Source organism: Sceloporus occidentalis, unplaced genomic scaffold (assembly GCF_023333645.1).
Source record: "Sceloporus occidentalis isolate IW3139 unplaced genomic scaffold, rSceOcc1.0.p SCAF_3, whole genome shotgun sequence".
NCBI lineage: Eukaryota > Metazoa > Chordata > Lepidosauria > Squamata > Phrynosomatidae > Sceloporus > Sceloporus occidentalis.
In genome coordinates, this window is record NW_028316983.1 from 134,111,996 (window position 1) to 134,124,294 (window position 12,299).

At 39.1% G+C, this 12,299-nt stretch overlaps 1 protein-coding gene across 4 annotated transcripts in view; it reads left to right on the forward strand.

The window, feature by feature from the left end:
- Window positions 1–12,299, forward strand: part of SEMA5A (semaphorin 5A) — a 166,618-nt gene that overhangs the window by 115,585 nt on the left and 38,734 nt on the right. For all 4 annotated transcript variants that reach the window (XM_089516372.1, XM_089516375.1, XM_089516373.1 and 1 more), the window contains exons 11-13: window positions 1,504–1,711; window positions 3,021–3,138; window positions 11,055–11,236. In XM_089516372.1, coding sequence (XP_089372498.1) covers window positions 1,504–1,711; window positions 3,021–3,138; window positions 11,055–11,236 — 508 coding nt within the window. The remainder of the gene's footprint in view (window positions 1–1,503; window positions 1,712–3,020; window positions 3,139–11,054; window positions 11,237–12,299) is intronic.

Sequence of the window (12,299 nt, forward strand, 5' to 3'; positions counted from 1 at the left end):
GTGTAATTAAACAATTCCCACAGATGTAGATTTGGGTTATGCTGTGCTTGTAAATATCACTGTTGCAAAGAGCAGACACTTCTGTTGGGAGACATTGCAGTGATGCAGTTACAGTAATGAACACAATAATAAATGCATGATGTAGAAATATTCCCCTTTTAGAAACTCAACTCTGCAGCATCTCTTTTGACCAAACAATGGAGGACAATTTATCAGTTACATTTATAGTACTCTTGATGTTAGCCAAAAGGCCGAGAAGCAATTCAGTTACATTTATCATAATATGTAATATAAAGAAAAACAAATTTTAGATATTTTTTCTTTATCAAAAATTCATCAGTGATAACGTTATTGGCCAACCGAAATACACAATATACTTCTTGCAAGCTTTTGAAGCTCCATGGGTTTCTTAATCAGGCAAAATGTTACAAACCAAACAGGAGAAAAACAATTGGAGATTTTAGTCAGATGCCTACATGTAGTAGTAAAGATAGTATGCTGGGAATGATATCTTTTGCAGACAGGCTCCTCGTCCTTCAGGCAGTGTGGAAATAGGGAGATTTCAAAGTCCATGGAAGTCCATTTGCACCTTAACAGGGACCCCTCTTTTGTAATCCAATATGTCTCCATTCCAGTGAGGTCACAGGCCTCTGTGTAGGCAGAAAACAATGGATTCCTCAAGAAGTCTCCATGCTTTTGCATCAGGAACATTTTGGTGGTGTAGGGGTAAAACATGCAAATTCAGTCCAAATTTAAGAAGGAAAAATGTTTTACCTTGGTTGAAGATCCCAGTCCACAAGCTACTCTTCATGGTTCCTCTGTTGCAGCTACAATGTGGTACCTCACAATACAGAAAACATGCAGGGGTAGCTGTGTTGGCTATTTAGCAAATCAAAACAAAAATCCATCAGTGTTACTTTTATTGGCCAACCAATAAATCTTTATCAGTTACATTTATAAGAATACATAATATAAAGAAAAAAAAATCACTAAAAGTTTGTCATGTAATTTAAAGGGGGTATATGGATGCTATTTACTTAATTTGGCCTAAATGGCTGATGATTCAACTTAATATAAAGCAATAAGAAAGAAAAGCCCAGCCCGTGTACTTTTACTACCCATCCTGCTCCGCTGATATTGCTCCTCTGATATTAGACATGTTGTGCTTCTCTTGTTGCTTCTCATGGCTGCAGTTGAACTTCCTGAGGTATTCCTCAAGAGTCTGCTTCCAGTCCCAGAACTGCTGCATAGTTTTCTGGAGAAATATTTAATATTCACAATACTATATTTTAGGATTGATTTGTGTAAGAAGGAACCTCCAAGTCCCTGAGAATTACATAATACTACAATATTACAAAAACAGAAATTAAAGGAAGTAATGTAACTGGGAACAGAACGTGTCCCTGCTTTGAAGGCAGATACTCTGGGGAAATTCATATAGATGTGTATACATAGTATAGGGGGAGAAGACCAACCAGTAATTTCCTTCTCCTTGCTTCATAGATCATGGCACAATTAAGAAGGTGCTTGCTCCAGTTAATCAGACATCAAGCAGCTGCTTGCTGGAGGAGATTGACATCTTTCCAAAGAAGCAATGGGAGCCCATCCGGAGTCTGCAGATTTTACATAGTCAGAGTGCTCTGTATGTGGGCCTCCAGAAAAGTGTGGTGAAGATCCCACTGAAGAGATGTCTATTCTACAAAACATACAGGTATCTGAGGGGCTGGCTCCATTCAGAGGTATCACAGGAGGAAAAGGGGTTACAAAAATAGGTGACTTTTAGGGTTCAAATGAGCTTCAAGAATGTCCATGGACTGATCACATGACATTTTGCCTATGAATTAATTGATTATTGAAAAGTCCATCTAGTCCAAAGAGTTGCCTATGAGAAATCTATCAAGAGAATATGAATGTAACATTCCTGCAACTGATATTCAGAAGCACACAGCTCCTGGTACCAGCAGGAGTATATGTATTTATCATGCCCAATATCTACTGATAGCCTTATCCTCCCTGCAGTTGTTTTTGGTGCTGTCCAAGTTGGCAGTCATTGTTACTTCTTATACCACTGTGCACATCTAGGTCCATCCTGAATCTCCTTTTCTTCAGTTTAATTACATGACCCAGAGTTCTAGTACTGGAGGGAAGAGAAACAGTTCTTCCTAACCACTTTTCTCAAACCATGCATTATTTTAATGCACCTCTCTTATGTTTCCCTTACTTTTACCCCCAAAAGGTTGTAAACTTTTCTCATAGTGTAGTTGCTCTAGCTCCTTAATTATTTTGTTTACCCTTTTATACACCTTTTCCAGCTCTACAATATCTTATTTGCAGATTTTACTGATGTCTTAGTATAGGTCTTTTCTTCAATTACAGAAGGAAGCAAAACATAGTTTTTTTTAAACAAAACACACACACACACACACACAGTACCATACAGTTAAAAGGAAATATGTCCCCTCTATTCCCTATTACTGCCAAACCTCCAAAATAGTCCTTTTGTGTTAACTGGCTACCTCCCCACACACATATATTAATCAACTTAAGCATTAGTTGATTTGTCCTCCAAATAAAGTTACCAGGCCTTATTGACAGAAACTATGACAGTTTACATTTTTGGACAAAGTAGAACATCTCCAGAGAGTTATGAATAGCATCAGCAGGGTAAAGTTGCCAATAGGATATTTGGATATACTCAGAGTGAGAGAAGAGAAACCATTCCATACATCCTGTTTAGAGCCATGACATTGTGTCTGGCTTCAGGGAACTAGAAACAGGACCAGATTTAGAAAAACAAATTTGGCGTCATTGCTTGGTTGGCTTGGTGCAATTGCCTGGGTGATGAATGGGAAGTAGGTAAGTGGGACTGGCAAGTGGCTGTCATTTTTCATCCTTCTTTCCACCACACTTGTCAAATGTAATATGCCTTTCCCTATTTTAAGAAATTACGGTATTTTTCCAAGAGCAGGTATGTATGAATTATTATATTGTGGCCTGATGTTTTGGTTTTATATTTTCAGTGCATGTGTTGGATCCCAGGATCCTTACTGTGGCTGGGACTTAGTGCTAAAGAAATGTACACCATTGGAAGAAAGCCTGAGCATGAGTCAGTGGGAGCAAAGCATCTCTCTGTGTCCAGTAAGTTCAGTGGAGATACTCAATCTTTTTCAAGTTCCCTAAATTCAAGTGGCTCACAGAAGCAAGCCAGATTACTCATATTAAATAAATGAATATATTTAAATAATGTCTGTACACATTTTATATTTTCTCTGATTATAGCTACCAGATTAATCTTATTTCTTAGCAAACTGCTACAAAGCATGATTTGGTATGTATGAGTCATTATGTTTATCCACCTTCAGTCTTGTATATATATTTATATATCAGAATGAAATCTGGTCGTTGCAGCTGTAGAATATTTACAGTAGCTGCTGTTGCAAAAGAAATGGAGGATCGGTCTGGCTGGGAAAATCTTATACAGGGCTTGGGGCAGAAGAGTTTGTGAACTGCTAGCAGGAGGTGATCTAAGTTTGAAGACTAGGCAGGGAAAGTCACATCTAGAAACAGAAGGGAGAAAGGAAGAAATGTGAGGTGATACAGTAGACAATGTTCCTGGTAGTTAGAATCTTTAAAAAAAACTAGTCTCAGAGATGTTGCATGTTTCCAACAAATGTGGGGAGAGGATGCTAATAGGAATGCTAAACTGACTAAGAGAACAAGGAGGTTGCATGGATTGAAACAAAGTAGGTGAAAGGAAAGATCTGATGGATTTGGAAGACAGACATGGACAATAAAATGAAACAGGAGAAATCAAGAACATAGGAAGAATCCTGCTGGATGATCCTTCTGGATCTGAACTGCCTTCTGAGTTCTGCAGCTTTCTAATGAAATTTGTGTTGCTGGGATCTGAAAATTTGATTTAGCTTCCTAGACAGTAGTCATTTGTAGTTGCTGGTGACTGGGCTGCTCCCTCCCCACAAGAATTTTGCATATGCTGGGGAACTTGGAGAAGGAGAGAGGTGTCACAAAGAGGTGCCCTATACTCCAAAGACCCCTGATCAAGAGGGTTTGCAGCCTTTAGATCCTCTGTGGTTTTCTCAGTTGTTTTTTTAAAATGGGGTTAACTGAAAGTAGACCATATAAATAATATTCTCCAACATCTGGCCTCCACCCCTGGCTCCTCTCTGATCTCAGCCTGTTACTCTCATGCCCCTTTAACAGAGAAATCTAAACTATACATATCCCTTCCTCCCTTCTTTTCCTTTGAGCACCCAAGGGACTTAGCAAAGGTGGCTTGTTGCCTTGATGATGGAAACAACTCTCACTCTCTGTCACTTTCTGCAGTGCTTTGGACTGTGACTGCCATTGTGGAATCAGTAGACAACTCTGAATCTCCATATCATTGTCTCATCCAGCAGTGCAGTGGTGAGAGGAGTCTACTTTGCTGGTAGTTCAGCAATTGCTGCTTGTCTGAACAAGACAAACTTTTCATCTTTGTTCCTTGGACAACTAGGCCAGCAAAGTCTAGTTAATCTTAACTGTGGTTTGCTTAAAACCACAGATTTCTGAGGGAATTTCTCTGAGAACCTTTAGCCATTTGGATGGTTTGGCTGTACTTCCTATTAACTATCTATGGTGGCCAGTAGTAAGGGATCATGAAAAGTATAGTCCATTACTTCTGGAGTTCAGTGTTTCTCTAGGCTCTAGGCTTTGTAACATCAAAGTGAGTCTCCACTTGTTGCAAACCTCAGCACAATATTGGAGAAAGGAGAGAGAGGCATATATTGAGGCCGGTTCCTCTTCAGAGGCCATAGACACTGATGAGCTGCCAGATGGGTTTTTTAAGGTTTGACTAGTATAATTCTTCCCCCTCTCACTTTACATTGTAACCTTTTTGAAGGTTTTATTCTGTGTGGGTATGAAATGCTGCTTTTTGTTTTCTAATAAAAATAGTATGGTATCTTGTACTGGTGATCAGTCCCATCTGTACAATGAAATCATATCATTAGTGATCCCACCAGAGTCATCATAGGTGAAGAAATTCTGAAGGGTCTGTGTCTAAGACCAAGCATAAGTATGGAAACCACTTTTGCCTCCCTCAGCAAGCTTTTTGTATTTAAGACCATGTTTTTCATTTGATGCATTGCATTTCTACTTCAATTTCTTTTTGGCCTCGATGTTTGAACTGAATGGCAAAGCAGAGAAATGAAGCACTTTTCTCTCTCTCAAGAATCTAAGGTAATGTTGGTGGCAGCAGGAAACCGACCTTTTGATACACAATCATAGTAACTGCAGATTGCTACATATAGCACAGCTGCTCTGGGTGTTGAATGGCTTGATGAACCCTGGCTGCCTCTGCCTAAAGACAGCTGGTATGTGAGACAGCTGGTAATAAGATTTGGGCACATGATGGCCCTGATCCAGTAGCTCCAGTTGCTTGTAATGAGTCCTGAGTATATTGGACCCCTTTCCGAAGAGGAAAACATCCAATATGTGTAATGGAAAATGTGTGCAGATATAATTTCTTTCTTGTTTTCTTTTCTTTTTTTTAAAGCTGGGAAGTCCCTTTAGTCTGGAATCCTGGATTATGAACTTTAATGATTTAACCTGTTCTGCTTCAGACAATTGTAGGAAAAAGAGATTGTGCAAAGAGCTTTTCTTGTTTTACAAGAAGTAACCTGTTTCCTATTCTGTGAGAACCAGAGGTGTAGTGGTAAATGTTGAAGTACAGGCCCTCCTCATGGCTGTCCCGGAGTTGGAACTATGAGATGTGGAGAGGCAAAATGAGGGCATTGCCCCCCAAATAGGAATTTTGCCTCCAAATTAATCCTTAAATTTCTATCATTGCAGAGAGTAAGGCACTGAAAGTCATTCACATTTCGAACTCATAGTTGCCATGTTTGAATTCATCTGATAACTTTTTTTTAGATACCTAAACTTCATTCCTAAATGCCCAACTGAAGTTTTAATTTAAGGTCAGAAATCTGAAGGAATTTTTTTTTTGGCGGGGGGGGGGGGGGAAGAAATCTTAGTATATTTCTAGCAATGCCTTCAGTTTGCTCTTCCCCCCATAACTATACCCCTGACAGTTCCTGAGTATAGGGAGTTCAAAAGGGTAGGTGACTGTTGGCCTATACAATATATTTATATGTGTATACATAGATATATGCAATTTCTGTTATTTCTCATCTCCATGAGGAGCTGCTATCTTGTCCATACAAAACCAAGGCATCCTGAAATATTTAAATGATGAAAGAGGAAAGCTTATAACAATATGTTATTCTTGAGAAAATTCATTTCCTCTCCAGCTAAATTCAGGTGGATTTTTTTTGAGGGGGGGGGGGTCAAGTGTATGGTGTCACTGCTCCTGGTACTCAAAAGTGGAGCTACAATCCTCTGAGCCCTGCTTCCTATAACCAATGGGCCCCAAGGTTTCATACATGGAAAACACATTCAGACATCATGCTAAACCATAGTTTAGTGTGGAGTGAATGAGTCATGATGAGCCTTTGGCTTGCACAATCTTTCCCCATCTATCATAGGAGAGGTAATTTGCTCCCAGGTTAGCTTAACTGCATGTTATGTCATTTGAACTCAACAAATAGTAGTTAGCTTTAACTATGGTTTGTTTAAAACCATACATCTACATCAAATTATGAGCTATTTATGTACGGTATTGCTTTTAAATATTTATATATTGGTACCAGGGTGCTTCACAAAAGTGCAATAAATGCTATTAAAATCCTAATAAAACCACATCCAACTACACTACCCAGCTTCATAAATCTATTTGAACTGTTTGGCAAATCAGTAGGTTTTAGCTAAGCATCCAGAAAGCACATACTGTTGATGCCGGTAATACTTCCAAGGGGAGAATTATTCACAATTAAAATTTGTGCCACAACAGAAAGGACTCTCTTCTCTGTTTTCACATTTTACTGATGGAGAGTCTTTCTTGAAGATCTTAAATCAGAGACAAGTTTAACTAGGGGAGCATTCAAAGATTCAGACTATAAGAAAAGCAATGTAAATAAGATTGCTCATTAATCAAATGATTATTGGATAGATTAAATGACCTGTTTGTGCCTAGGAACCAAAGGTGGTTTGCAGATATGTTAACTCTGGTCTGAATATTAATAGCAAACAAATTGGAACAATCCAGATGGTAACATCTTTGCAAAAATGGGAGAATTAATATTTTGCACAGAGATCTGTATCTGATAATATCATTGTGCTAATGTCATTGTGCTGGCACAAGGCTCATTCTGCTAGGGTTTGCACATTTTTAGATTGAATGCAAGAGTGATATCCAATACTATTTGGTTGTGCAGCCTCTTGCATCTTGGTACAGTTCACCTCAACTTTTATTGCTGTAACCAGCCCGGATTCCTTGTGATTGGGATGGCTATAAATAAACAATTTATTATTATTATTATTATATTATAACCATACTGCTGGGGATTTTCACTATGTCAGCATTACATTGGATTTAGGCCAGAGCATTAATTCATAAGATTTCTTTTTACAAGAAACATTTGGGAGGACCAAATTCTTTTTAAAATGCTATTTTATTTAGGAACAATGGGATAAATTGATTTTTTTTGGTTGGTTTTTCGGGCTATATGGCCATGTTCTAGAACATTTTTTCTTCCTGACGTTTCACCAGCATCTGTGGCTAGTATCTTCAGAGAAATTTGTTCAGTACTAGAGAAGATGATACTATGGTATTACAGAATAACTAAGGATGTCTTAAGACATACTATGTAAGGATTGGTGGTTTATACCTAATTTTGTAACTAGTTTTAATTCTCTGGTCTTTTAAATCCCCTTGACAACTATGTTTTATGTAAAATTTTAATAAATAAAAATCATACACAGACATAAACAGTGGTGTCATTGGGAGGGTGCAGGGGTGAGAGCCATAGCAAGTGACACCCCAGAGGAGGGGTGACACTCAGTTGGGCCCTCCTTTACCTTCAGTGCAGGAAGGGCGAGCCTTCCACACCAGTTGTCACCATAGGTAGTCATGCACATGCATGCACACACACTCACATGCATGTGTCTGTGTATAAGTTGAGGTATCCTCAACTTATGTACTGCTTTTCCAGGGGGACTGCATTGCTGTCTAGAACAGGATGAACACATAAGAATCACTTACCTATGAGACCTCTGTCTTGTTGTGATTCTGTTTATTCGCCCTCATTTATAAATCTAGACAGTTGGTTTATCAGATGATTACCAACTAAAGTCTGTGTTAGCACATGCACAACCTCACCTAATTCAGATGTTTCAGTGTACTGTTGCCATTTTATTCCAAATCCCATATTAATCTCACCCAGCGGTTTCATATAGACCAGTGCTACTCAAAGTGCAAGTGGAAGACAGTAGAAAAAGAAGAAGGCTATGTTACAGATGTATGGATTCAATAAACAAAGCTACAGACTTGAATTTGTAAGACCTGAGCAGTGGCTCAGTCCCACCACCATCAGAAGCATTGTTTGTGGGGACATAAGAGAGAGCGTTCTCAATGGTTTTCCCTAGACTCTGAAGTCTCTCTTCAGAGAGGCCAGAATGGTACCCTCCATGTTGTCCTTCCATTGGCAAGCTAAAATCTTTTTATTCCAACAAGCGTTTAAAATGTTTTTGATGAATGGGCAAGGGGGAGCTGTATTGTTTTAACTGAACTGGTTTTAATAGCTTTTTATCTTTTGAAAACTGCATTTTATTCTTTTAACTCGACAGGTTTGAATGGTTTTAATGCTGTGAATAATTTAATTCTCTTTTCATGTTTACTTTTTGCATGTGTTTAATTGTATTGTCCTTTCAAATTGTGAGTCACGTTTAGTCACAATTTTGGGAGAAAAGCAGTATGCAAATAAATTTAACAATCACAATAGCCCACTGGAGCTCTTGGAGTGCTCTCATTCATAGGGTTGCCCTAGGACGGTTAATGCTGATTTGATGGGAAATAAGAACCAAATCTGGAAGTGATGGTCTGTTGACTGGTACTGGTCTGTGAACTATTGGTTAGTAGCCCATGGCAAGATTCCAGGAATGAAACAGTTGTAGCAACTGGACACTAATATGGTATTGGTTCCTGGCACATTAGAAGAAAAAGTTGGTGGTACACCAAATCAGATAGCCTGAGCAGTATTGATACAGAGTCCAGTTAACTGATGTAGACTGCATTTAACAACAATTAAGTTTCAGTTGACACATTAAACTGTGACTAATTGCAATTAAAAGCAAAAGCCTCCTAATTTTTCTTCATGGCCATGATGGAGAGCATGTGAGAGAATGTGAACCCAATACTTCCTGCAAGTTGTTCTCCTCATACTAAACTATGTTTTAATGAGGCAGCACAACATGGCCAGAGTATTATCGGCCATTGTTGTCACAAAATAAGCCTGAACTGTTGATAGGTGAGTACTAGATATGATGTGATACAAACCTGATTTTTTAAATTTTTTTTTGAGCAACTAAAGGCTCTGGAGACCAGCCAGAAACTAGTAATGCAAAATGAAACCATATGGGTTGATGTAATTAAATTTTTGAACTTCAAATTGCAATTGATTAAATGTAGGCTTCCTTTCTCCCTATTGCTCAGATGATGTGATTGCTAAATATATTTCATACTAATTGATTAGGGGCATTGCGACCTTGCACAAATAGAAAGTTTATAACCTGCCAGATTGCCTTCCTTCCCAGTAAGAGACATTTGTGCAGATTGGTTTTGTGTATTGAAAAATGTTCTTACTCAGGCCTTTAGTTCTGTGCACAATCCAGCATGACATCCACAGCTTGAATACTCAAGAAGACTAGCATGCGGAAGCACATGAAATTACCCTGATATTGTATCCACACACTAGCCCTGTATTGTCTATTCTGGCAGTGACTCCCCAAGTTCCTTCAGTAGATTGTCACCTGTGATACGTTTAGCTGGAAACACTGTGGTTAGAATTTAGGGCCTCTTACTTTCAAAGCAGGTGTACTATCACTGAGGCTGCATCTACATGGCAGAAATAATCAAGTTTGACACTGCTTTAACTGCCATGGTACAATCCTGTGGAATTCTGAGAAGTGTAGTTTTGTGAGACATTCAGCCTTCTCTGTCAGAGAACTATCAACTAAAAGTCCCAGGATACTGTAGAATGGAATCGCGGCAGTTAAAGCGATGTTGAGTGGATTGTTTCTGCAGTGCAGATGCAGCCTTGGTTGTGAGTGGAATTTGGAAAACCTACTTTGTCACACTGACTAGCAGAATTCTCAGGAAGTTGTAGACCAGAAAGCAACTCTTTCACCTTTTTTTTATAGTCTGGAGGAAAGGCCAGGCTGATTGTTTGAAAATCAGTTGTGTAATTTTTCATGTGTAGTTTTCCAGTGCAGGTCTGAGCATGTTTAATTGAAAACAAATGCCATGAAACTTACTGGGGCTGGCTGCTTAGTAAATACAGCACTGATGTCAATAGTCATGTTCAAACACAGTATTAAGACACAGTTCCAAAGAATATTGGAATAAACTGTATTATGGTGCACTGAATCCATTTGTTTCCATCCAGTTCCTCACACAAGTGGGAGTAGCTAAACTAATCAGAAATTGAAAATGTAACATGTCACCCAGACAAGGATTCCTGGCTTGTCATATAGAGTCAGAAATTAGGGGTTTACAAATGTTGCTTTACACAGTGTGGTTAGTGTGGGAGCAAGAAGCCAGACACCCAGATTCAGATGTCATGCTAAACCTTCCATTTTAAATTAGTCTAATCACTAATGGGAGGAGTGGAACAGCAGCATATCCAGCACACTGATAACTCATTTACTGCAAGTCAGGATTTTTTAAGGGTTGGAGTCATGAATTTTCTCCAGATGATGTTCAGCTACAGATCCTATCAGCCCTAGTCAACGTAGCCATTGGTGAGGAATGGTGAGAGTCCAACAACAATTTGAAGGACTCTCACTTCCCACTCTCACTTGTGCTCTGTAGTGAATGACTGTTGATATCAAAACTAACTAGGGTTTATATTCCCCACTCCACTACCTTTTTTGGTTTTCAGACAAGGAATTTGACTGTGGATGGCCATTTTGGGACCTGGTCAGAGTGGAAATCTTGCACACATGTGGATGGTTCCGGTGTAGGTTTTTGCCTCTGCAGAACTCGTTCATGTGACAATCCAGTTCCACAGTGTGGGGGGCGGCAATGTGATGGGCCAAGCATAGAGATTGTCAACTGTTCCAGGTAAGTCAAACAGACTTTGAACTATTTTAGAAAGCTTTTGGTAGACTGGGGGTATTGGAATGAGGCCCACTTCACTTGTGGTGGAATCCCTGAGCAGTGTAGACAAACAGAATTGACCGACAATAATATAGCAACCTTCTCTTTAACTCTGCCTAGGGATGCAGAGTCAGGAGCATCCCAGGCCATGAGATTTTAGAGCCCAACTCTGAGACTTAGGGATGCATCTTGTTGATGCCACAGAGTGTAGTGATGTTATTAGGCATGAGACATTAAGTGTCAGCCACAGTTGCGCAGAGCATGTGTATGAAATAATAATTAAAAAATCTAATAAACTCTAAACTACTAAATCTAGTAAACTCTGCTTGAACACCTTTGTAACTTCTGCTTTTAAGAACACAGAAAATGAGAGGGGAAAATAACCAAAATATTGCTCTCACTTTGAGATTCCTTCTTCTTGCCCTGAGGACTGCAAAAGGGAGGCCAGACCGTGAGATCTGGGAACCATACTCCACCTCTGTTCTTTCTTGAATATCCTTTCATAGTAGTTTTTTGGTGCTGTTTGCCACCTCTAGGGGTTGATTTTTCTTCGATACTTCAGATAAGTGTAATAGAGAAAGCTGTTCCCATTCTCCATATTCCCTGTCTACAACCTCTTCTGTGGGGGCAAAATATAGCAGGAAGGCTTGTAGGAGAAGATTGTGAAAAGAGAAAAAAAAAATTGGGTTTTGGACAAGACTGAATCCAGCCAAACCAAAAGCACAATTTAACTTATTGTATGTACAGTTGGCCCTTCATAGCTACGGATTCCACCATCCATGGTTTGAATACACACACACACACTCCAAAAAGCAAACCTTGATTTTACCATTTTATATAAGGGCTACCATTTTACTACCCCACTGTATTTAATGGGACTTGAGCAGCCCTAGATTTTGGTATCCATGGAGGGGAGGGTGTCCTGTAACCAAGTCCCAGCAGATACCAAAGGCCCACAGTACTGGACTATAATTTAAGAAATTTTGGTCTAAAAAATTACCCTGTAAACCCATGTTGACTTATCTGC